Below are 26751 nucleotides of genomic sequence, written 5' to 3'. Positions count from 1 at the left end.
AACACACTTTTATAAGTTGAAGGTGAAGCTCACCTGTATATTTATATGCTTGTATCTGTGTATATATAAACGACTCCTTTAGACTTTATTTTAACCCACATTTAGCGCGATCAATCAAACAAACAAACTCTGTTTAATATTAGTATCTAAGATCAAATAAAATAGTGTAAATTAATATTTACTATTAACTTTTATTATGGCATCGCATCGCGGTTGTATTAACTCCATTGGCGCCAAGAACAGTCACGACCTCGTCTAATTACTTAATCAATACTAGCGGTCCGCCCCGGCTTCGCCCGTGGAACATATTTACGTTTTCTCTACATAAGAACCATCCTCGTACTTCAAGGAATATAATAGAAAAGAATTATCGAAATCGGTTCAGCCGTTCACACGTGATGCCGTGACAACGCGAAACGGGTGCGGACCCGCCGCCTTTTTATAGATCCCGCCGCGAAGCGCGTCGAACGCGGCAACTGATACACAAAAATAATCCTTATGGCATGATTCTGTATTCACGCGCGATGACTTATAGCGTATTTCATGTATAACTTTGGTGTTTCTACACCGATTTACATGATTCTTTTACTATAACCTGCCCAGGAGTATGAAGAATAATTGTGCCAAATTTGGTTAAAATCCGTCGTGTAGTTTCTGTTTCTATAGCGAATATACAGACAGACAGACAGACAGACAGACAGACAGACAAAAATTTTACTGAATGCATTTTTGGCATCAGTAGCGATCCCTTATCACCCCTTCATAGTTTTTTTTTAAATATATTTCATGTACAGAATTGGCCTCTCTACAGATTTATTATAAGTATAGATTAATACGCTTTTCTAAATTAACATTCAGAAACTCTTTTACATAGTACATATAAAGTAAATTCGTAATTATCAGTTGGATAATAAGAATGCAAAGTGAAGGAATAATTAATAATTTAAATATATATTAACTGACGTTACGAAAAGCTTTCCCATTTTTCATAAAATATTCCGCGGGTACCTAATTATTTTATATTAATACTTAATAAATAAATATTTATACCTATATTTTATTTATAAGTTTAGAGAAATCTCTTCGATTAGTTAGGTACATGTTAATGATAGACAGATAGATAATTTTTCAATTTTAATTATAATATTTTTTCTTAGTTAAAATTTTAATAAAAAGTTACTTGTAAAATGCAGCTCTACAAACTAAGATTTGGGGAATAAATTCAGTAAGCTATAGTCAAATGGCTTGGCCAGTCGAATACACATGGAATACTTATATCGGGTGTTGTCAAGGACAAAGAACTCGCATCGATAATGTACAGTATAATTTTTATGTAGTTTGACCGTGAACTGAAAACAGAGTTATGAAATGTGTATAAAAATTTGCAGTTAAAATTTTTAGGTGCGTTTATATCTTGTGTGAGGTTTTTTATTTTATAATTATCTGATATACATGTATGTATGTTCAGATTAAACATTTTATCTGTTCTTAGAACGTGTGTTACGTTAATTAATCATCTTTATAATATTCAGTGGTCATATTTCAAAATCACAAAAAATAAATTTAAATCTTTGTTTAGATAAATATTGAATAAACCATGCGTACCTATATCTGTGTTTATAATTAATTTTAATTAAAATGGTTTAGTTTAGTTTAATTTTAAATCAGTGATAGAGTCGCGATTTAATTCGAATACAAGCTAAATAACAATTGTCTCTAAGCAAAATCGTATGAAAACGTCAAATTAGAACACTTTGAGGAAAACTTGGAGCATCCTAACTCTAAGTCGAACTTTCCGTTATCACAGAACACGTGGTGTTAGGTTATGTTGTCGACGGCGCGATAAGAGCAGCTTTTTGCCGCCCGCGCTCGGCGCCGCGTCGCGATACCGCTCATTCGTACCTCCGCCGCCACACAGCGCTGGCGTCAACGCTGACAGTTCATGTGATTACAGGAGTCTTTGAAAATAACCGGGAACATGGATAAGGAACACGCGCTCGAAGAAATGATGGGAAAGCTTGGTGAGTCCCCTTTTAGCATTCCGCGCGGGATTTGTAACGATACGTGTGTGAATGTGAAGCATATGTTGGATTCGGAGAATGCTTTAAGTTATAAGGAATTACGGTCAGTGGTACTTTCATTTTTCGTACTTGAATTATTGTAATTACTTTTTATGAGTTTTTACTGCGATTTAAACGTGATATTGAAATAGTTGCAAACTAACTTAAAAGCCCTGCAATAAAGTTTCTATAAATATACATTTTTTTGATAAATTAAGTATCGATATAATATTAAATCACGGAAAACTATACGCATTACGCGACAGGTTTATGAATATCGATATACTCGGAATTTTATTTCTTACTTTATTTATCCTCGAAGTATATTTAATTGCTTATTCACGGTCACAAAAACAATTTAAAAGATTTAAAACAATAATGTTCATTAGTTAACAATCAGTTGTGACTTATGCTAATTTATATTAATTATTTGACATTTATTTAACATGTATGAGGGAACTCTACATTTTCAATATTGAAAAAAAAAAACTATTAGATTATATTTTGCGCGATCACAAAATATGTAGATTGTAGTCCTAACAGTTATGTCTTCCAATTTTACATACGATAAATTCCTGCATACAATACCTATTATATAATAATTTATAAGCTTGCACTCATTAGTGATTTATAGTAGATCCCAATCTAAGAGCAATAGTCTAATCGTTTGTAGTTTGTAGTCAAAAATTTTTCCCTCATTGATATCAAATAAAAATTTGTATTCATACAGGACTTGAGTCCTGCTGAGCCTACACTGATAAAGAAAATCGATTAGTGCAATAAAATATCTGCAATACGCCTGAAAACGGAATGAGACTTCACTTGCATACAGATCACTATCTTACTTATAGAGTATAAAAAATAAGTTACAATACTTATATCAATGAAATTAACAAAGAAATTTCCCATCAAACTTGTGCGTTCAACACATGTTTTATGCATCGCAGAATTCGTAGTTTGAACTCACGACCTAACGGAATCGTATAAATAAACAACAGCTTCCTGGAATCCTTTGTTTGTTTATTTGTTTCTTTTATTGCAATTTTGTGCCGAAATTATTTAGTGGAATGTTGGTACATAGTTTTTGCACTAAGTAGTACCAACATTGCCTGTGTTGTATAATGTAGAGTATTGTGTGTACAAATGCAGCTTATCTTTTTTTATGATTTATCTCAGTAATTATTATCTTTTTAACAATAATATTTAAATAAGAAATGAACATTATGCAATGATTGGTCATAAACACAATTCCAATTAACAAGGATAACAATTACGTGTAAATTAATTTTGAAATAGCCATACCATAGGTAACATTTTAAATTTTGCTTGTAATTTATTTCTTTCTTCACTTTGTATGTAGGTATAAACTTTTCCCTTTGAAAATATATTCACTTTCACCTTTTAATTTAAATAATAATTAACTTTGATACAGCAAATTAAATATTTTAATTAAAGTAGAGCAATTGAAAAAATTGTCCCTATACAGTTCTTTAAATAAAAACCTCATCATTAAAACATAATAGACTACTGACAGGCCCATGTTGAAAAAGTTATGGGTCATTTGAACCACCAGGTGACCTATCTAGAACGCATAAGAGCATAAAATAATAAGATTCAGCACTATGCCGTCACTTGCAAGCTGTCCACCTGAGTGCAGATGAGAATTCGAAAGTACAGGTAGAGATTTTTTCCCCTTGCGGAATAAGCAGTATTGAAATAGTACTGTGTCATACTATTTCTATCTATTTCTATCTCTACACATTTTGTGGAAAACTAAACGTAGGTAGTTAAATATAGTAGATAAATATTTATAGTTTCGACTATAAAATTTTTGAATGTATAATATAAATAGAAATATTAGGTCAACGTGATCGTGAAATGAGTATGTTAAAATAAAAATATTATGAGTTAAAAGTATTTACTTCTGACCTCTTTATTAAGACTAACTAAATATTTATATATTGATATTATAAACTTATGCGAAACTTATTATAAATAATTTGAAAATCATCTTCCCCAACTGTTTCATGGAACATCGAGTTACATTAATTTTATCATAGAGCAAAATCTGTAGAGAGTTTCCTACAGAGGGCGCTAAATTAAGATGTTAGGAAAACTGCCGTCATTTCTGACCTTACAAGTAAATAGTAAATAACATTCGCAATAATACCTCAACGTGAATAATTCGTGACTATTGAGTAATACACATGTTAATTGTTATCGGAAACATGACGACTGTACTGTGAACTTATACCATTATCACTATAACAAAAACGGAATCGAAACCGGAGCTTGACCTTTATTATGATATTAAATGATACCAGCACACACCCTATATAAATACATTTAGTACTCATGTACCTATATCACACAATAATATTTTAATCGTAAAACATAACCTATTGGAAGAAAAAACGTCAAAGTTCCGATCGACTTTATTATCACTTCACGAGTATCGTTACTCAGACTATCATTTTAAAATCTGTATGTTTTTAAAATTGTGTTCTTCTTAAATGTTTCCTAGTCTACACAATTCTATAATAGTTATGTACAGAACAGAAACTTACCGTTAGTAAAACAATTGCCATGTATTTCACGCACATTATAATATGTATGTGCCATGTTTAAGCATTGACGTCTTACCGACAACCGACTGTTTTCAAGGCCTTTCGATATAAATTAGTGACGACTGATGAGAAATCAATTATTTAATGATAGGTGTATTCGAGCTTGAACAATTAAGTTTTTAAAAATAATTAAAATGTGTTTCTATTATTTATTTACATAGCTGTGAAAGGCGACGTCGCCTGTTCAGAGTAATTATGACAAATAGGTAATATATAATTACTCAATCTCTTCTTTTTAAAGACATGTTTGCTTAAATATCATTTCAAATGTATCTAAATAAATAACGTTGTTCAATAGCCTTACAGCGTTCTTCAGTATCTTCTATTGAGGCATTCAATTCAAAAATAATGTATGAATTATTGAATTTCAATTAGCAACTCCACATCAGCTTTTTAAGCAAACTAAATTTAGATCTAATAATATATTTATATAAGAATATAAAATATACGTACTAAATTTTAAGGTTTTGCTTCGCTCATTGACCTGAAATATTGTATATATACAGGGTGTCCCACTGTTGGTATACTAAGCTCAAAGGAGGTTATAGTTTTGCATACGCTGAGTACGTAAAAAAATAATTAAAAAATTCCAGATGCATTTTTTTTTCAAATAGATGAATTCTTAAAACTCTATGTGTACACCCATAACAAGCGAGCCGCCCAACTTTGCCACCAGCACGTGAGCTATCGTTTAAGATTATGTTTTCATAGATAAAATGCTCATATTAGAGAAGCGGTATATGCCGGCTGCGCGAAGCTAGAGAAGAAAACATAGATTTTCAGGAAAAATTTAGCAAAAAATTTTGGACGTAATTTTTTTTTAAAGCATTTTTTACGTGATCAGTGTATGCAAAACTACAAGTTCCTTCGCGCTTAGTATACCAAGAGCGGGACACCCTGTATATATATTAAATAACATTATGTATTCATAAAGACAAATTGAATCATACATTTCCACTGACGTGCAAGCCAAGATCATCAAATTATTAGTTACAATAATGTTAATGGTCAATTTGGCACGAATATATTTAAATAAATTAAATTGTAAATTAAGCTATTAGCTCTAGAGTCTACTCTATTTCGAGAAGCTTCTTCGAAATCTCCAGGTAACACCACATAGTGTTGGAATTATCAATTAATAAAAAAATTAATGTTTTGTATTTTAAGGTAAAACTTTAACCGTATAATTCTGTGCCTCCAGTGAATAAGGGAATAACTCAAAAACAGCACTTTTCAGGAGAGACAAAAAACTATATATCAATACTAAATCTTTATTAATTCAAAATTTTAAGCTTGTATGTGTAAGATATGATGTTAGACTATATTTTTACATATGAACACATATTGTAACAACCCCATAAATATACTTTTTTCGTGTTTTTTTGTAGTTGTGGCCTTATGAACGAGTACTTCATGGAATAACTCAATGTATTCACATACTTTTTTTTTTACTCTTTGCAATGTAACGACTTATGCCCTTATGCACTATGTTCATAATCGCACAACACGACTTATATTATTGCCAGTTTTGGTTTTATAGAAATGATGTGACTTATTATGCTTGAAATTTGTGTACTTTATGACTCAATTGAGGCATTTTAGTGGAAAAACTATGCACGTAGCTTGAAAAACGAATGAAATCAACGGGTTTTTTATCGTTATTAGATAACAAAAACATAACAAAATTTAGGTATTTATGCATATAACCCTAGAAGTCCAATCTACGTAAATTTGACGTATAAACTCTTCTATATTTACCATCGAATCGCTGACAAATCCAGAACCAACTTATTAGCCGTCTAGAGCTAGCAGTACATAGTTGGCTCATCCAGGTAAATTCCGCAATTTGGTTGTGAAGAGGATGTTGTGCGTCATTTTGACGTATAATTAGGCTTTTTGTAACTTTTAAGATTGTTTCAAATTTTTATTTTGTGATTTATTTCACATGATATCTATAGATTGAGTACAAAATGGGATCCAGACAACTTTTATACTAGGACGAAAAACCTTCAATTTTAGTAAATGACGATTATTGTCCTCCGCTGGATTTGGACTTCAAGCAAGGGGATTGGGTGGCTGAAGATGTTGTCCGGAGTAAAACCGAATATGTTATGGGGTTTTGTTACCCATGTATAATGAAAGTCGTAGATTGTAAAATAAACCTTTAATCGATCTTTCAATAATACAGTACTATGTTGTTAATGCTATACAATGTTTCACCAGTCACCACAATGAGTCTAGTCTGTACAGGTTAGCAGGAGACAATCATTGAGTATTGGTATTAAATACGTATCAACTGCGTATTGCGTTTTGCGTATTAACTATTGTCCTAGTGAAAATTAATCGTCGAATCAATTTAAAATTCGATCAAGTGCGTTCCGTTTCGGAACGCCACAGATAATAAAAGTGGCAACGCCACAATGTCATGGTGGTTGGTATACATTGAGGATACAAGCACTATAAAGAGATAAGAGTAGCCCGAAAACCATATTCCTGTATGTTCAGTTAATACAGGAAAAGTTATAGGTGGTCAGTGGCGATATTTTACGGCATGATATAGAATTTTAACAATTTATATATCATATAATATTAAAATAATGTAGATAAATAAAGAAAATACAATGAGCCGCAAAGATTTTATGAAAAAATTAAGCACAGATTTGAAGGTGCCTTGGATGCAAATACGACTTGTGGCACGCACTTTGAAGAGACTCTACGTGACAAAAGCCCAATTTTTTTCAAAATATGTGGTACCAGAGTATCCATAAAATGTTTACGAAAATGCAGGACCAAAGAAGTATCGATATTGCGGATTTTTTTCCTATAAAAAAAAGCAAATTACCAAAGCACAGTGGCTAAAACGCTATATGCGGAGAAAACGATATTCATAATTGTCAAGACTGGTTATAAATACTTTTTTTTATGCGACTATTATAGACTATAGTATTATTGTCTTGATTGTTGTAGTTAGATAATTTAAAAAAAAAGATTAAAAACGAGTTATTTTTTAAAAACTTACCCAATTATAAGAAGAAAATATAAGTTTAACATTTTTGTTGGTTTTTTTAGATGATTCAATTATCGTTCTGTATTTATATAAACAATGAGTATAATATCATTAAATGCACTTAATGTGTTAACTGTATTTTTAATATCTATTGCAAAAAGTAGTTAATTTCCATAGAAATATATTAGTATCCCAAGTTAACTGATAAATACCTTTTTTAAAAAATATAAAGATTTGTTGTTGCAGATTTATTGAAAAAACTATTTAAAAATAATAAGGAATAGTGTGTGTTGTTTCCGTGCAGTATTCAATTAATAGACCAATAGCAACACGGCATTAATGCCAAACTGTCTCATGTCGTCACTTAAACCAATGACACTAAAAGAGTTGTTCCTTTATGCTCATGTTAGAAAAATGACACAAATGCGTTTATACCAAAAATAGTGTTAGGACTGATGGAACAAAATGAATTAAGTCTTTATTCAAAAAGTATAACTACACATACGTCTTTGTGTTCGTGGGTACTTTTGACTCGAGACGAATAGTTCCTTTGCGATTGCCTAAAATGATGGATAAGGTAACTTATACCGTTAATCACACCCTACTTATACCGTTTGGGTCATTCGAAAAAATGGGTTAGGACGCAGCTAGAGATATGACCTTTTGATATGTTGTGTATTTTGACGAGCTGAATCCAATGGTGCAATAAAAACCAAAGGGAATAACTCGTCTTACTCCCTTATTCACTGGAGGCACAGAATTATATGCGTAGGTGTTGTTCTATTTATTATTTGTGAGATTGTCTTTTAATTTCACCCAAAAAAAGTAGTCTCTTATATAAAAATATAATACAAAATAATACGAATTTGTCACTAAAGGACGTAAATAATTGAATAAAAAAGTTTTATCGATAAAAAGTATTATATAACTGCAATAACCTTTTGCAGTGGTCACGCTTTCATGATCTCGTGACGTAATCTGAAAACGTGCTAAGAATTACCTTCACCAAAATCACCAGTGTTCAATAAAATCAATCGATTAACATATCGTTATAATTAGGGTGTCAACTGAATGTGAATTAAAACTCATTACACTTTTGTATAAACAAATTATTTACACGAAAATATTTACACATAAATAGTGTGTAAATGGCGTAAAATTACTTATTTACATCTATAATAGTTGCGCGTTGATATAAGAAATTTTCAGTATTCGCGAAAAGAAAATAGATTCACATTCTACACCTTTCTCCGACAAGTATATCATTTAAATTAGCAATTTTATTAATGATCAAATACATATAGTCCTTTTTTAATTATGATTATATCAAGATATTGAACACATCTAGCATTGAATCAATGCCGAGCAAATAACGCGTGTATCATTCGATTTTACATAATTTATTATATCTGTATTTATCGCAGTCCAAACTTCGTTGCATAGTGATAATTTATCTATGATAAGTCACAGTTTAATAAGATTTGGAGCTGTCACTACGCAATACCCATTCACTATATTATAGTATGTATGTCAGTACTTTCATTTTGTAAGCAGAGAGGAATTTCAATTATCACCAAGTATAGGTAAAGGTACATTTAATTTTATGTATGTAAACATGCCCCAATTTATGTTTTATACAATTTACTGAATAGCATTAAACTATTTAAATTCATTTGAAATGCGTTAAACATACATAGTAGATAAAATGTAGAACGCATTTGTGTAAATAATGAAAATTGTTATTATAATAGCGTGAAAATTAAATACGTTGAATATTATTATAGAGGGTTCAATAAAATTGAATTCATCTTATTATATGGGTAGGTATAGGCCATAATGAATCTAGTAGATTGATTGGAGAAACAAATTAGATAACTGATAATATTTAAGCTCTATATTCTATCAATGACGTGATAAATGCTAATATAAAGAACCACATACTCCCCCCAACCTTTTGATTTTTAAAATTTCATTAAATCAATCAATCATATCAAAACTCAATAGGGGTAAAATAAAACTTGGGTATTAACAATATAAATTTTTCACTTCACACCGTAACGGTAAATATAAACTGAAATGAAAATGAACATATATACAAGTACTGGCAACGTTTTTTTAACACGTTCACTGCGACATCATTATCAAAGAACTTTCAGCTGGTGCTTTGGAGACCTAAAAGATCTCGAAACTTATCCACCCTTTGGTGCGTTTGAGACCTAATCAGTCTCCCAAAGATACAGTTTTGAAAATAATTTATATCTTCCAGAAAACAATGACATATACTTTGAAGTTTTTGTGGATGAAAGATAGTCTATTGTTTTATATTTTGCTAGGTTCGCACGCAGTTATGACATTTGAATAAACTACAAATACCAAAAAAAAAAATTAGATATCTATTGCATCTCGTACCGCAACCGAAGATAGTTCAATATGTGTAGTAAGTAGTGATGGGAATGTCAGTTGTCGATTGAAATATTATAGTTTAATTAATTATGCAAAGTGTTTTTCATTAATACATGGTAAGCAAATTGATTGCTTGCATTGCGCGCATATGGTAACAATTCGTTTTCCGAACATTTTCCAAAATTTTTATTATACTGGACGATGCAGCAGTATAATCCGGCTTTGATTTTTTGTTCTTCTCCGTAGATACTGCTTTCCGAATCGGTGGTAAATGTTAAAAATATGTAATGGCGTTTCAAAAGTGCTTGTAGAAGAAGTCTAATTGAATAAATAAAATGTTTGAGCTTGAGTTTGTTAGAAATCTCACCAAAATAAATAGATTTTTTACACTTTTTTCTTTTAAAGGAACTCATTGTTTATAAAAAATAAGCAACACCTAGATACGCGAGTATTATTTCCAAAACGAGCGAGCTCCCACATCGATGCTAGGACAACACTAAACCGAATCAAGTAGCGCCCGCGCCGCCTACCCTCCCTCTCTTGCGTCTACGAGGCCTACGTTTCCAGGAGTACCGACATATCTCCTAACGCAAGGAATGAATATAATTACAGTACTGTGCGTTAGGGACCTAATCCATCTCTAATTTATTTTTTAATGTTATTGAACTCAACTTTTAGTAGGAAGCAAATATGTACATTTGTCCTACTCATACTTAAAGAACTTTACAAGTTAGACCCTCCCGCAAGGAGTGAAAAAACACGATTATATTCAACGCACAAAACGAAAGTCCTGCAAGGGATCTGATAGATCTCGTAATGCAGCGAACGTGTTAAATGAAAAGTAACCTTAATTATTTTTATCAACTTTCCTCAAAAAGCGCACGTTCTTATTCGCCGCGATAAACTTTTCCGACCATACTATTTCGCCTAAAAGAATAAAATACCTATAAAATTGTCACAAGGTACAAGCATTGCAATTTATCTTGATATTGCCGGATTACTTGTCTGTTAAGTGCAACATTCCTCAATCACAAATACCTACACAACGCTTGTACTTGCTCATAAGTTACCTTATAGGGGGTGGGAGGGCATTGGCCGTCGTTATCAGCGACGTGTAGATTCTTCACATAAACATTCTTATCCGAACGCTTTAAACATAACAAATATGTACATGTAATAATTATAAATGTTTTCTTTATGGTGATGTTGTTATGTTGTTTGTCACATAATTAAATACGCTTTGACAGTCGTGCTAATAAGTTAAAATGTGTGATTTTGACAAATATTTCAGATTTAAAAAGAAATACATTGTATTGTTTTAAATTTATTTCATGCACAGTGCCGAGTGCGTAGTTATATATAAGATAACCGCAAAAGATTAATGTTAAATTAAATCAAAGGAAGAGCGCCAAAATAAGATGTAGAGTAGATTTAGAGTTATCAATATAAATTTTTATCATAGTTTTATTACATACACGTTTTGTATTGCATAGAGTCTAATCATCGCTATATTATTACATCACGCATTGACCATTAGGAGCGCGAATGAAAAATGTTGTAAAAGCGAATAAAAATTGCTCTATTAAAACCTCACGAAGTTGCTTGTAATCGATATGATTTTATATTCATTAGACCATAAAAAATTAAGAATTTCGCTTCTTTTTCGTTTCATAGAAATTCATTCATGAAATTTCTATGACGACTACGAGGGTTTTGTTTGGCTTTAGTATATTAATTCAGTAAATGACACACTTTCACAATTATAATTTTTTAGCATATCATTAATTACTAAGACTTATCGATCTCAATATAATTTGGCACACAGATAGCCTATATTAATGGAAGGACATTTTGTTTATCATGTCACGATAATAAGATTTCTACTGTTCTACATTATTACCTCATTTATATTCACAATGGTATTCCAAATAATTTTAAATTATTATATACATACCTACTTAAAGTAAACAAGGAAACAACTGCATAGTCTGTTAAGAATTTGGAAAACTACCAAACGTCTATAATATCAAATTTAAATTTTATTTATTTACAACACATGATCAACAAACATAATATTTGATATTTACGATTTTAAACTTCATAATTTATATAAGAAATTACAAATATGACAATATATAATATAAAAATAAACATTATAAGGAATCGAGATCATATTATGTTCATGTGGTAAAAATGTATGTTATGTTTGTTTTGCGTTGACGTCAACCACACATCGACAGTGGTTTCAATTATTAAAAACTTTTATTGGAAATAAAAACAACGGTCAAAATGAAGGAAACTGTGACATTAATTTTAACGAGATCGAGACGAGAGAATAAGAATATTTTTTATGTATGTATAACTATTTAACACGTAATATTTTTCAGTCTTTTAGTAAGTTCAAACCACAGGTTTAAACTGTACGGCATCAGGCATAGGCATTAGTTTCTAAGAGCTAGATATGAAATGCAAATTTTTATTTGATGTGCAAATTTTGATTGCAATGAGACACGTGCTAAATCTGGTAATTCTGGTAACCTATGTACATAATTTAATGTGTAATCGTTGACACACTTTGCGATACCTACTCAAGTATTTCAAGATGAGATGAGCGAGGCACTAGCGCATTGCGGTTCATATTATGTTACAGGCAAATAGAAAAATATCTGGTTAGAACTTGAAGTACTACCTATGTACTAGGTTCCGTAGGAAATATTTTTATCTTTATTATTTTTCTATAACTAACTAGTAAGATGAGATATATAGATAGGTACATCTTAAATGAACATTCCAAGATACAATTTTCACATTTTCAATGCAGTTAAAGTTACTTACGGAAAACCATATGAATCTAAGACAAATTTATTAAAAAAATCATATAGTTATATACGGTCGAATTGAGAAAGTCCTCCTTTTTTTGAAGTCAGTTAAAATATTCCGAAAATAAGTACTTATTCGTAATTTTTCTGCTAATAATATCACTCAATAAAGAAAATCAATTGTAGAATTGTGTTTCTCTTTGTGTGAAGCTTGTAATTTTCGTGACATTGGTAACTTAAACGTAACAAGGTCTGAGTTACGTAAACATTGTCATACACGGTACACCTGTATTGCACCTGCTTATAAATTGTAATAAACGAATTTATTTAGTTAAAATATTAATTCTCTACGTATTGTAACCGAGCATTAAGAATGAAATGCTTTACAGTTAAATTGTATTGTAATGGATTTGACACGTAAGTTTTATTGTTATGTTAAATTAAGATGCATACTTGTGACTGCTATGTTGAATATTGAACAAGTTAAGTTATATAATACAATTACCAGGGGGATACCATGATGCAATATTAATTCCAGTTTTGAAAAGTGATGGCGCTGTTGTTTTTACACAATAGATATTTCTGGCCTCTCTGGATATTTCTATACCGCTAATGTACCTATATTGTAAAACTGTTATGACGATTCAAAAGTACTTCTAGAAGAAGTCTAAATAAATAAAGTTTTGAGTTTTAGGCATCACGATACAAGGGCAGGTAGAGTTATTGAGGTATTTATGCAGATTTAGTACGGTGGCATGTATTTGATAATATATCAATGATAAGTTATTCTGTAACTAAATATAATTAGTATTTTTCAAAGATAATTTGTTTACATCCGTTGCAATGTTGATAAAATAATTCCTTATTTTATATTATATAGTTAGTTTTATTTTATTATTTGATTTAGTTTATAGATTATGAAACCTAACTTTTAAAGCTATATTAACACACTTTTATAAATTAATGTAAAGTTAATTTATCGTTTTCCGTTAATGTATGTAAAGTAAATGGATGTATATATTTTAGCTTTACTGAATTGTAATTTATTTAGACATAAATTTACAAAACTGACTATTTATGAAAATGCAAATTCTCTCATTTCACTTCGACATACACGTGGTCGTTAAAAAGCTTTGGCAAATGGATTAAATAAACGTCAGTTTTCTTATATTACGGAACTAAAAGCAAAACATGTTATTATTACTGTATTATTATAAAGATCTAATCTTATAATTCTCTGTTATTGCAAATATACAATATTATCTTATTGTAGAGATAAGTATTTGTAGATTTAATTATTACTATATATTATAATTAATTTTATTCGTAATATATGTATAATTGCACTTCTTTTTTATAATCTATATTCTCTTCTATGTGAAGTTCTTGACTACAAACTTGCTTGAACATAACGAAAGTAGATAAGAAAAAGAGTCAACCTAGAGTCCACTCACTATTTATGCTTCAATAAATATTTTAAAAACATTATAAAAACCAAAAATTAAAAAAAATAAGACAAAATTAAAATCTGAGATGAATTTATATCAGTGCACGTACGAAGAGTATCATGCACGAAGGCTTAGTACCTAGTACCTATTGATAACTCACGTATTTAAGATAAAATATTATTTAAGATATTATAATTATAAAGATATTTAATTGTGTATGTCATTACGAGACTGCACAAAAATTGGATAATGTTTATAGATTGAGTTGTGAGTTATTCCGACACACATTCAAAATGCTACAAAAGACATTCTTTAAAAATATTGCCATCCAGTATTTATATAACTTTTGGTATTCATTCAGCGATCGATGAATAGGTACGATTAACTGGTATGGGGCGATAATATTGTTGTAAACTATGTTCATAAATCATAATAAAAATCTTCAAATAGGTATATATTTTAAGAAGAAAGAAAAGTAGAACATAATATATATGAATAAACAAATATTTCTAAATCAAATTATTTTGATACGGAAATTTAACATACTGTTCCATTTTAAATAATAAAACCAAAATCACGTGCTCTTACAAAAAATAGGTTAATGTAGTTCAGCGAACTTTAAAGCATATAATTAGAATCACGCAGCCAAATTGAGAAAGCATCAAAGCAATTCTCTGTCCAAAAATACTTCAGTAGTCTATCACTAAACCTTTATCACATACTAGCTGTGCCACGTGGTTTTACCCGCATTCCTCCGCTCCTATTAGCGTGATGATGTACCTGCAGCCGATAACCTTCCTTCGATAAATGGACTATCTAACAGTGAAATAAATTGTCAAATAGAACCCGTGGTCGGTGGTTCCCATTGAGTTACTATGTACTGGTGATCCCCGAGATTAGCGCGTTAAAGCAAACAAACTCTTCAGGTTTAAAATAGTAGTATAGACTAAATAACACCTTTATGTTAAGAAATAATTTGCTTGATAGAATTTGTCGGTACTTTTTATTGGCTAGTCCTTGGCATTGTAACAATTACCCTATTACCATTTAAGCGAAATAGCGTCTGCCCTTGTGGAAGTGGGCCACAATTTTACGCATAAAGTTATTTTGAAGCAAACTTTATAATATTAAAATAACATATCACAGTCAACAAACAATATTTATAGTCTACCAAAACTTTTTGTCTAGAAAATCAAAGCGCGCGTTTTATAGTTTTCATACAGTAACTACAGAATACAGATAATAAAATTTTCATGTACAGATTATCGATTGCTATGTTTTGAATTCGCTATGGTTCGAGCTGGAGCAGTTATCATTGGGTTAATGAGCTCTCTTCACTCGCAAATTGTGTAAGTGGCTGATTACGGTTAACGACTGAATATCCTCATAAATTACGATGCTCTTTACTCCAGCATCGATGTCTATTAGCAAGTTAGTATTTTTGAAAATAATAATGCTTCTTCATTTAGGTAACGTCTTTTGCTTAGATCAATTTAAGTAATATAAAATTTATAACAAGTAAATAAAAATAGAACTTCTCAATATTTTAAAGAAGTACATATTTATAATTCATTTTATAAAAAGAAAACCATTAATGTTACTATTTTTTTTTAATTCATAGTTACCTTTTATAAACTACCTATAGGTATTGTTAATTATTACGTTCCTAACAAAACGTGACAGCAGTTTCTAAAAAAATAAAATAATCGATTACCGAAAGGTCAATGTGTAACTCATTATCCTGCTACCTATAATAGTAAATATTCGATCCAATTTAACTTCATGCCAAAAACCCAATTTAAGATATTATGTAGCTAATAGGTGTATTACTTATTTATGCTTATTTCAAGTAATTGAGTTTTTTCTACAGTAATATTATATGCTATTAATGTAAACAAAATGTCAAATAGAACGAACAAATTGATCGAAATTATTAGATATACTTATCCTTTTATTTATAAATAGGAAAAACTAATTGACTACATTATATAATTTACTATTTCATTATTTTTCTGCAAAATATTAAACTATCTGAGATTAAGCAAATGCAAATAAGATTAGTTAAATGTTGACTATGAGAATTCTTTGAACTCGTGATATAAAGTCTATCTTTGTTATATAAATAATGTTAAATTGTCTTAATTTAGATAATAAAATAGTATGTTAAATAAGTACCTATGTATAAATAGAAAATTTAAATATAGTTAGGTGTTCCTAAAATTTTCGTAGTACATCTCTTTATTATTACAATGTAACATACATTGTGCTGTATGAAACAATTCTTATATATATTATAAAAGAAAAGAAAGAAGAATAATAATTTATTCAACCATAAGCACACACATTATTACATTATTAGTTTTTCCGTACGCGACAGACTGTAAGGGCGTTTGTCCACTACAAGGAATTTTACGGTCCGGCATTCCGATTTTTTACGGTCCGGTATGGCACGCAATTAATCTATATACTAGCTTGTGCACTATACGTAATTTTACTGTCCGACATTTTACTTTTCCCTATTCCGGATGGTTTTTTGTGTCTACGAGTCGCTGTAGGTATAATTGTTTTCAAATGCCCACTTGCTTGGATTTTACTGTTTTTACTGCATATGCCAATTGAAAGCAAGCTCTTGTTTTACTTTCTTTTAGTTGGCAATGAGATTTGAGAAGTCGGTATTGTTATTTTATATACATTGACCAAGCATTGACCTATAATTATTATCTAAGTAAGTGTTGGTAAGTTAAAGTTCAAGTGGGGATAGCTTTAGCTCCTCGTCACCGATTAAAATAAATAAGTGAAACACGCATTTTAAATATCTTACGGAACTTTACTTTTTATTATAACGAAGTAATATAATATTTCACCTTCTCTATTTTTAATCGTTTCTTGTAAAATGCAAAAACAATCATTTATGATAGCATTATACCGCCAAACTTCCTTGAACTGTACCGCACTGATCCGAGTAAAGACGGACAGGTGCACAAGCATTTCATCGGGTTTTTTCATGCCACACCGGACCGTAAAAAATCGGAATGCCGGACGGTAAATTTCCTTGTAGTGCACAAGCGCCCTAAAAGATTACCCTATTATTATGTCTTTTATTCTGACGTCATGTGCAAGTTGTAGAGCTAACATTGGTAGAGACAACCTATTAGAGAATTAGTTAGTTTAACCTTTACAAACATAGCAATAAGTTTGTATACCGTACCTATGATGCTATAACGAGAAAATAATTTGACGAAGAGATGATTCGAGATGTTCCAGACAAAAAGATCATTTTATTACAATAAAACATTTTTTAATAATCTCATTCATCTCTTAACCATAACCTACACATTAATCTATACTAATATTTTAAAGCTGAAGAGTTTGTTTGTTTGAACGCGCTAATCTCAGGAACTACTGGTCCGAATTGAAAAATTATTTCGGTGTTTGATAGCCCATTTATCGAGGAAGGCTATATATCATCACGCTAAGACCAACAGGAAGGGGTCACGCGGGTGAAACCGCGCGGTGCAGCTATTAATTATAAATATCCTGTTCCTTATTGTTTGTCTAAACCTTGCTTCACTTATAGCTCTGTCAAGCAAAGGCCCAGAGGGTTATCATAAAGTGCTGAGTACATAATTATCTCAACAGGATGTCATATTATATGAGATTCTATTTTCTATATACATATATTTATAGAAATCGTGTGGAGAAACCGTGCGTTAAAATCAACAGGTTTAATCGTGATTGGAATTTCCTTTTCCGATTTGTAATTCCACGTATTACTTAATGTAAATGCCGGTGTCTAGTTGTCGCATGAATTTATAACACCTGTAATTGTAAGATAAAATAAAATATGACATTTTTGTGCACTTTTCACGTCTGTTTATTGATAAAGTTTTGACGGAAGTTTTATGTTATTTGATGTCCGGTAGAGATAAAACAATAATCCTTTATTTTTCTTTTTGACACAGATTATCTAGATGATAGAAAATTTGTCAAACATTATTATCAATATTTCATGTTTTATATGCGTTGGAATATAAAGTCTAATGTACTATGTACAGCTAGTTGCTAGGTATTAAGCGTATCGAATTTTCCTACTGCAATAACGAGCAGCTATATAGAAACTTATTACATACTATAATTCTGTGCCTCCAGTGAATAAGGGAGTAAGACGAGTTATTCCCTTTGGTTTTTATTGCACCATTGGATTCAGCTCGTCAAAATACACAACATATCAAAAGGTCATATCTCTAGCTGCGTCCTAACCCATTTTTTCGAATGACCCAAACGGTATAAGTAGGGTGTGATTAACGGTATAAGTTACCTTATCCATCATTTTAGGCAATCGCAAAGGAACTATTCGTCTCGAGTCAAAAGTACCCACGAACACAAAGACGTATGTGTAGTTATACTTTTTGAATAAAGACTTAATTCATTTTGTTCCATCAGTCCTAACACAATTTTAGTATAAACGCATTTGTGTCATTTTTCTAACATGAGCATAAAGGAACAACTCTTTTAGTGTCATTGGTTCAAGTGACGACATGAGACAGTTTGGCATTAATGCCGTGTTGCTATTGGTCTATTAATTGAATACTGCACGGAAACAACACACACTATTCCTTATTATTTTTAAATCGTTTTTTCAATAAATCTCCAACAACAAATCTTTATATTTTTAAAAAAAGGTATTTATCAGTTAACTTGGGATACTAATATATTTCTATGGAAATTAACTACTTTTTGCAATAGATATTAAAAATACAGTTAACACATTAAGTGCATTTAATGATATTATACTCATTGTTTATATAAATACAGAACGATAATTGAATCATCTAAAAAAAAACCAACAAAAATGTTAAACTTATATTTTCTTCTTATAATTGGGTAAGTTTTTAAAAAATAACTCGTTTTTAATCTTTTTTTTTTAATTATCTAACTACAACAATCAAGACAATAATACTATAGTCTATAATAGTCGCATAAAAAAAAGTATTTATAACCAGTCTTGACAATTATGAATATCGTTTTCTCCGCATATAGCGTTTTAGCCGCTGTGCTTTGGTAATTTGCTTTTTTTTATAGGAAAAAAATCCGCAATATCGATACTTCTTTGGTCCTGCATTTTCGTAAACATTTTATGGATACTCTGGTACCACATATTTTGAAAAAAATTGGGCTTTTGTCACGTAGAGTCTCTTCAAAGTGCGTGCCACAAGTCGTATTTGCATCCAAGGCACCTTCAAATCTGTGCTTAATTTTTTCATAAAATCTTTGCGGCTCATTGTATTTTCTTTATTTATCTACATTATTTTAATATTATATGATATAGAAATTGTTAAAATTCTATATCATGCCGTAAAATATCGCCACTGACCACCTATAACTTTTCCTGTATTAACTGAACATACAGGAATATGGTTTTCGGGCTACTCTTATCTCTTTATAGTGCTTGTATCCTCAATGTATACCAACCACCATGACATTGTGGCGTTGCCACTTTTATTATCTGTGGCGTTCCGAAACGGAACGCACTTGATCGAATTTTAAATTGATTCGACGATTAATTTTCACTAGGACAATAGTTAATACGCAAAACGCAATACGCAGTTGATACGTATTTAATACCAATACTCAATGATTGTCTCCTGCTAACCTGTACAGACTAGACTCATTGTGGTGACTGGTGAAACATTGTATAGCATTAACAACATAGTACTGTATTATTGAAAGATCGATTAAAGGTTTATTTTACAATCTACGACTTTCATTATACATGGGTAACAAAACCCCATAACATATTCGGTTTTACTCCGGACAACATCTTCAGCCACCCAATCCCCTTGCTTGAAGTCCAAATCCAGCGGAGGACAATAATCGTCATTTACTAAAATTAAAGGTTTTTCGTCCTAGTATAAAAGTTGTCTGGATCCCATTTTGTACTCAATCTATAGATATCATGTGAAATAAATCACAAAATAAAAATTTGAAACAATCTTAAAAGTTACAAAAAGCCTAATTATACGTCAAAATGACGCACAACATCCTCTTCACAACCAAATTGCGGAATTTACCTGGATGAGCCAACTATGTACTGCTAGGTCTAGACGGCTAATAAGTTGGTTCTGGATTTGTCAGCGATTCGATGGTAAATATAGAAGAGTTCATACGTCAAATTTACGTAGATTGGACTTCTAGGGTTATATGCATAAATACCTAAATTTTGTTATGTTTTTGTTATCTAATAACGATAAAAAACCCGTTGATTTCATTCGTTTTTCAAGCTACGTGCATAGTTTTTCCACTAAAATGCCTCAATTGAGTCATAAAGTACACAAATTTCAAGCATAATAAGTCACATCATTTCTATAAAACCAAAACTGGCAATAATATAAGTCGTGTTGTGCGATTATGAACATAGTGCATAAGGGCATAAGTCGTTACATTGCAAAGAGTAAAAAAAAAGTATGTGAATACATTGAGTTATTCCATGAAGTACTCGTTCATAAGGCCACAACTACAAAAAAACACGAAAAAAGTATATTTATGGGGTTGTTACAATATGTGTTCATATGTAAAAATATAGTCTAACATCATATCTTACACATACAAGCTTAAAATTTTGAATTAATAAAGATTTAGTATTGATATATAGTTTTTTGTCTCTCCTGAAAAGTGCTGTTTTTGAGTTATTCCCTTATTCACTGGAGGCACAGAATTATTTAGATGCTTACTGAGTAATCTCCTTTAGGAATAACTACCATTGTTACATCAGTCGATGTATTATTTTAGGTAGGTAATAAGATTGCATGATGATTTATATTTGGGATCTATCTAATCGTTTTATTGCTTTCGCTAAATATTCATAATCACGTAAATATTTATAATCACGTTGGTTCAGCCAATTTTGTGTGAAAGAGAAACAAATTGTTGATGAAAATGTTCATTGAAATATATTTAATCTGCATAAACTTAATTCATAGTTAAACACAAGTTAATTATTATTTTCCGTTCCAGGGGACTTCGGAAAGTACCAGGCTTTCCAGTTCTTTCTCCATATCCTGGCGGCAATGACTGCCGGTCTTCACATGCTGTCCTTAGTCACTGTGGCCGCTGTACCAGACCACAGGTAATAAATATAATACAGATAACATAATCCTTTATTTAGTTCATTTTTTTATCTATATAATACACATACAGATAAAAAATAGACGGTACATCAATACCAGTTTAAAATTTAATACCACGAATGGTGAAGTATACAATTATATCGGTGAATTCAGAGGTCCGTATCAATTAATTCATAATTCTTTTGATATTTTATGTACAAAATTGAAATACGTTAAAATACAAAATTAACATGTTTCATAAAACACATTGAAATAAATAGCGATGGGCGCGACTTTACCTAAGTATTTATATTTATGTAGGCTATAAATTTCCAGTTTATGAGTTGAAAACAATGCGTTTCTCCCAAATGTCCTATTTCTAAATCTGAATATTAACGATTCCACGATGTTACACGTTACGCATTTTAGACGAGACATTTGCATGTTAACGAAAATAGAATGGCTACCGCTATTTTCATTGGAAATCCTTTATAATTAGGTCGAGAAGGGAACGAATCAAGAAGAAACTTATTCAAACCGTAAAATAGTAATATAACACACTGACACAGGACACTAAACACACAAATTTATGGAAGTTTTAAAAATACAAACATGTTTTACTTTTGAAACATTTCAAATAAAATTAACAAAAAATATTAATAAGACATTTTCTAGGGTGTTATTTTTAATTTTTCAGATATTTTCTATCAGATATTATTAAATCAGAAATTAAGGTAAAGATTTGAAATAAAATCAATTGGCATGTAGCTTAAAAGTTACAGACTTCAATAATTACAAACAGGTTAAACATGCATGTACATTGTACAACCATATGTATGTATTTATCCACTTTTCCAAATATATAACGCATTACAGTGATGGCTATATATATATTATATTTGTCCTTGTCTGGCATGTGCATGTTATTTTTAACTTTCATGAAAATTACGCTATGGTTGTTTTTGCATAGATAAAGAATGACATTATGATTAAGTAAATATACAATAAGTATCATATTCAATTACAACCACGGTTTAGTTCATAATAAAATTTGTTAATTCCAGGTTTGAAAGTTAGTACATATTGATGAATAGTATATTAAGTGCGTATTATTGTTAGCTAGCATAAATGTTATTACAAGATTATAAGTTAAGAAAATATAAAATTATACCTATCACACTGTTATTATTTTTAATGAAAAACATCTGGGCCATTGTCAAAAGTAAAATCTCACAGTTAGCATAGAATAATAATGATTGAATACTATGGTCAGGAATTTATTTATGCTTAATATTAGTTTATTTAAGAAATATTCTAAATAGCAAAATTCTATTAACCCTGAATGGTCCTGGCTTTCCTCTCAAGTATTTCAAATGCAATTATTATCAATTAATTTTAATACAATATGTTGAGTCAAGACGAGGTATTTGGTTTGTACAGTCCGCTTGATATAGGCATCAGGTACTTTGTACTGTTTGTATCGGCTTTGGTATATGTTTCCTTAAGGTTTCCTATGAGTGAATTCCAAGGTGCTGTCTAGTTTATCCCATGTGAGTATATTTCCATTTAAGCTAAATATGTTCTGGCGACGATTAACTTTTGCTTCATATAATAACTTGCAAAATTGCTTTCCTACATGACTAATATTTGGTCTAATATCTCATCATCTATTGCATGCTACTAATCACTCTATGTGCTTTTTATCTGTTATCACGTTCAAGGGGTCATTTATGTCAAATTCGCTTTGGTACATTTTTCATATAAATTCATAGGTCATTAAACAAAACACGTGAAACTAAAACAAAAATCTTTACGTTACCATTAACTTTACCTACCATTATTATTTATTTTCTTCAATCTTCGTGAAAATAGCACAAACTTTTGTTCATTAGGACATATTGTGATTAAAATTTATGCACTGAGCACAGAGCTTGTACACCTATTAATGTGTGATTTATAAATAGATGTTAATTATAGTAATACGAAATTATGATATTTCAGATGCATCCTAGACGGAGTGGACACTTCCAATTACACGGAGAATTGGAATTCTTCGCTGGTACTCAATTCTATTCCTTTAAACGACCATGGGAAATTAGAATCTTGTCAAATGTATGGCGAAAACAAAACATTGGAAACTTGCAGTTCATGGGTATTTGATACACAGTACTTTACTTCCTCCCGTGGTATAGAATGGAACTTCGTTTGCGACAGACGCTGGATGGGAGCCGCTGCACAAACCGCGTACATGTTTGGAGTTGTCGTCGGGTCAGTTGTACTCGGGCGCCTATGTGATAAAATAGGCCGAAAAACTGTATTCGTCTGGGCGGGAATTCTTCAATTGATATTTGGAGCTTCAGTTGCATTCTCAAATGATTATTATACATTTGTCGCAATACGTTTCCTTTATGGAATATTCGGATCTGGGTCATACATTGCAGGATTCGTATTGACTATGGAACTGGTCGGACCGAGCAGACGAACAATTTGCGGTGTAACCTTTCAAATAATGTTTGCTGTTGGGATAATGCTTTTAGCTGGTTGGGGATATCTAATTGATAACAGATTTTATTTGCAAATTGTGTACGCGCTGCATGCCGTTGTTCTTCTGCCTCACTGGTTTTTAATGGACGAATCGCCAAGGTGGTTGTGGTCACAAGGTCGTGCTCGAGAATGCGTGGCCATAATCGAAAAAGCCTTAAAAATGAATAAATCGTCTGAAACTGTGGACACGCCCGCTCTTGTCTCGAACTGCAAGGCAACGAATGCTAAATATGCAAATGAGGAATCGGCTGGAACTGCTGACCTTTTCAAGTCGCCAAATATGTTTAAAAAGACCTTGATTATTTGCGGATGCTGGTTCGCCAACTCTGTGGTGTATTATGGATTATCACTCAATACTGGGAAGCTGAATGGAAATCCCTACTTTATTATATTTTTGATGGGCATAGTAGAATTGCCAAGTTATGTGATAATTATGTACTATTTAGACAGAGTTGGGCATAGAGCGCTGATCAGTACGATGATGTTATTGGGTGGTATTTCTTGTTTAGTAGTAGTTGCCTTACCGCACGGGTCTACGGCCGCTACAGCGGTTGTAATGATTGGTAAGTTATTTATATCCGGATCGTACTCCATCATTTATAAATACTCCGCTGAATTGTTCCCCACCGTTGTACGCAGTTCAGGAGTCGGTTTGGGAAGCATGTGTGCTAGTGTCTCGGGTGCTTTGACACCATTAATTAGTTTGCTCGATACATTAAACCCTAAGATACCCACAATCATATTTGGATTTTTAGCTCTACTATCAGGGTTTTCAACATTTTATCTGCCTGAAACAATGGGTCGCGATCTACCTCAGTCGATCGAAGACGGCGAAAAATTTGGAGTAGGTGATACTTGTTTCACTAATTGTAGTGGAAGACGTATGAGCGATGCCTCTATCGATCTACCCGAGACCATGGTGCCATTAGAAGAGAAAAAGCAATAAACATGTACAACATGAAACAAACACTGCCATGATAATCCCAGTCAATTTTTCTAGTTACTTACTGTCTCTCATATTTTTCTTGCCTGTTCAGTTATTTTGCTAACCGTCGAAACTTTCTATCTTACTTTTGATTTTATTGAAATAGTTAGGTTAATTCAGAACAATATTAAGTATTCTATAAATTTGAGGTTTCTACAATTTTTACACCCACAAAAGCATTTGAGTTATAACTTATATAAGTAATGGTTATAAGAAATGCTTAGCGTTGCTTTTGGATTTAGATTTAATTAAATATTAATTATCTAGTCAGGTGATTAATTTAGACTGGATGATACTAATAATAATAGACTTTATCATAAGGAATAATGCATCATTAAACGTTTTGATTTTTCGTGGATTTTTTAAATTTTATACAATTTATGGACTGTATAACAGGGTTGTTGATGTTAAGATTATGTAGCAGTCTTGACATATTAAAAATATACCGACTAAAATCATAATTGGTTTTTAGGATTAATGAATCTAGTGATTTCGTTTTATAGTGGCTTTTATTACCTACTCCATCGTAACATTTGCCAAAATATGGACATTACAGATCTTATAATCAGTAAATTAATTACAAACACAATTACATCAATATCTCCTTATCAAAATGTTTTATATACAATCTTGAATCGACGAAGTACCTAGTAGTGTTAATTGTGTCTTAAAAATTTAAAATCGTCCATTATCTATTTGAATTTTACGATGGAGTAAATTATATTGAAGTATGAACATGTGTTTTGCCAAAATTTGTATTTAATGTAGTCTATGAGTATGCGATTGATTGATTGATTGACCGCCTCCTCGGTACAGTGGTTGACGCGTGAGCGTAACACCGAGGGGTCCTGGGTTCGATTCCGGTGGAGACGAAAAAAAAAAATTTCTTGGTCTGGTAGGACACAGAAGGCTGATCACCTACTTGTCCCTAAAGAAAATCGATCAGTGAAACAGATGTATAATGCATCTGCCCCTTACCCCACCAGGGGACATGGGACTTCACTTCATGAGTATGCGATAAATTAATTAATACAAAAAATATTCTAACATTGGTACGAATTAAAGTGGTCTTTGACTGTAGGAATGAAATTACCATTCTACTTGACTTACGGTTTATACTAGGCTAGGGTGCTTATAAAATACAGGTAATATTTTTAGTCTGGATACATCACGGTTTAATAAAGACTGTTATTGCAATCATAGATGTAGGTAAGTTTATCATTTTTATACATGCAATTCATTATAAATTATTTTTACCATCACATCGTTCATATAGCGTAGTAAATGAAGTTTATAAAGCTCAAATAAAACATTAAATAATTGAGGCAGGGCCTTATCTAAAATGTTAAGGAATTTATGGCATTAGATGCTCAAAAGTACTTAATTATAAATTGATTGGTTATTTTTATTAGCCCGAGTACGATTTTCTTTTACTAGTTACTTAAAATTTTCCTGTTGTACCTTTTTATTTATATTAGTGTTGCTTTGTTCGTTGTTTTTACAATATACATTGTTGTTTTTACAACCAATTAAATAAGGACTTCTCTTCTTTCGTTTAAAAAAATGCAATATTTCATATTGGTATTTGATGCTAAATGAACTTTATAGTATTAGTAATTAGTATGTAGATTGTACCTATAGGTACGTAATGAAGTACTGTCTTCAAGGTTTCTTTTGATAAGTGGCAATTTTATGCATGAACAAATAAATATGTAGCCAATATTATTTAATATAGGTAGTTATAAAATACGT

General features: G+C 31.1%; 1 protein-coding gene and 1 long non-coding RNA gene across 2 annotated transcripts in view; both read left to right on the top strand.

Annotated features, from left to right (window-relative positions):
• LOC149903047 (uncharacterized) overlaps window positions 1-26751 on the top strand; it is a 176385-nt gene that overhangs the window by 140821 nt on the left and 8813 nt on the right. The gene's annotated exons all lie outside the window — the stretch shown is intronic.
• LOC149903050 (organic cation transporter protein) lies at window positions 1876-25189 on the top strand. The gene is made up of 3 exons (XM_090109458.1): window positions 1876-2021; window positions 21379-21490; window positions 23472-25189. The coding sequence occupies exons 1-3, from the start codon at window positions 1979-1981 to the stop codon at window positions 24958-24960; spliced, it is 1644 nt and encodes a 547-aa protein (XP_089965584.1). The 5' UTR covers window positions 1876-1978; the 3' UTR covers window positions 24961-25189.

The sequence above is a fragment of the Colias eurytheme genome, chromosome 14 (genome assembly GCF_061535395.1).
Source record: "Colias eurytheme isolate Ceu_HAF_F1 chromosome 14, ilColEury1 Martin Lab GWU primary, whole genome shotgun sequence".
NCBI lineage: Eukaryota > Metazoa > Arthropoda > Insecta > Lepidoptera > Pieridae > Colias > Colias eurytheme.
This window is presented reverse-complemented; position numbering and strand designations above follow the sequence as displayed.

Bases quoted from the DNA above. Each gene is read 5' to 3' on its own strand.
- LOC149903050 (XM_090109458.1), top strand. From the start codon at position 1,979: ATGGATAAGGAACACGCGCTCGAAGAAATGATGGGAAAGCTTG. The intron at 2,022-21,378 runs GTGAGTCCCCTT...TTTCCGTTCCAG, and splicing joins AGAAATGATGGGAAAGCTTG to GGGACTTCGGAAAGTACCAG. The intron at 21,491-23,471 runs GTAATAAATATA...ATGATATTTCAG, and splicing joins GCCGCTGTACCAGACCACAG to ATGCATCCTAGACGGAGTGG.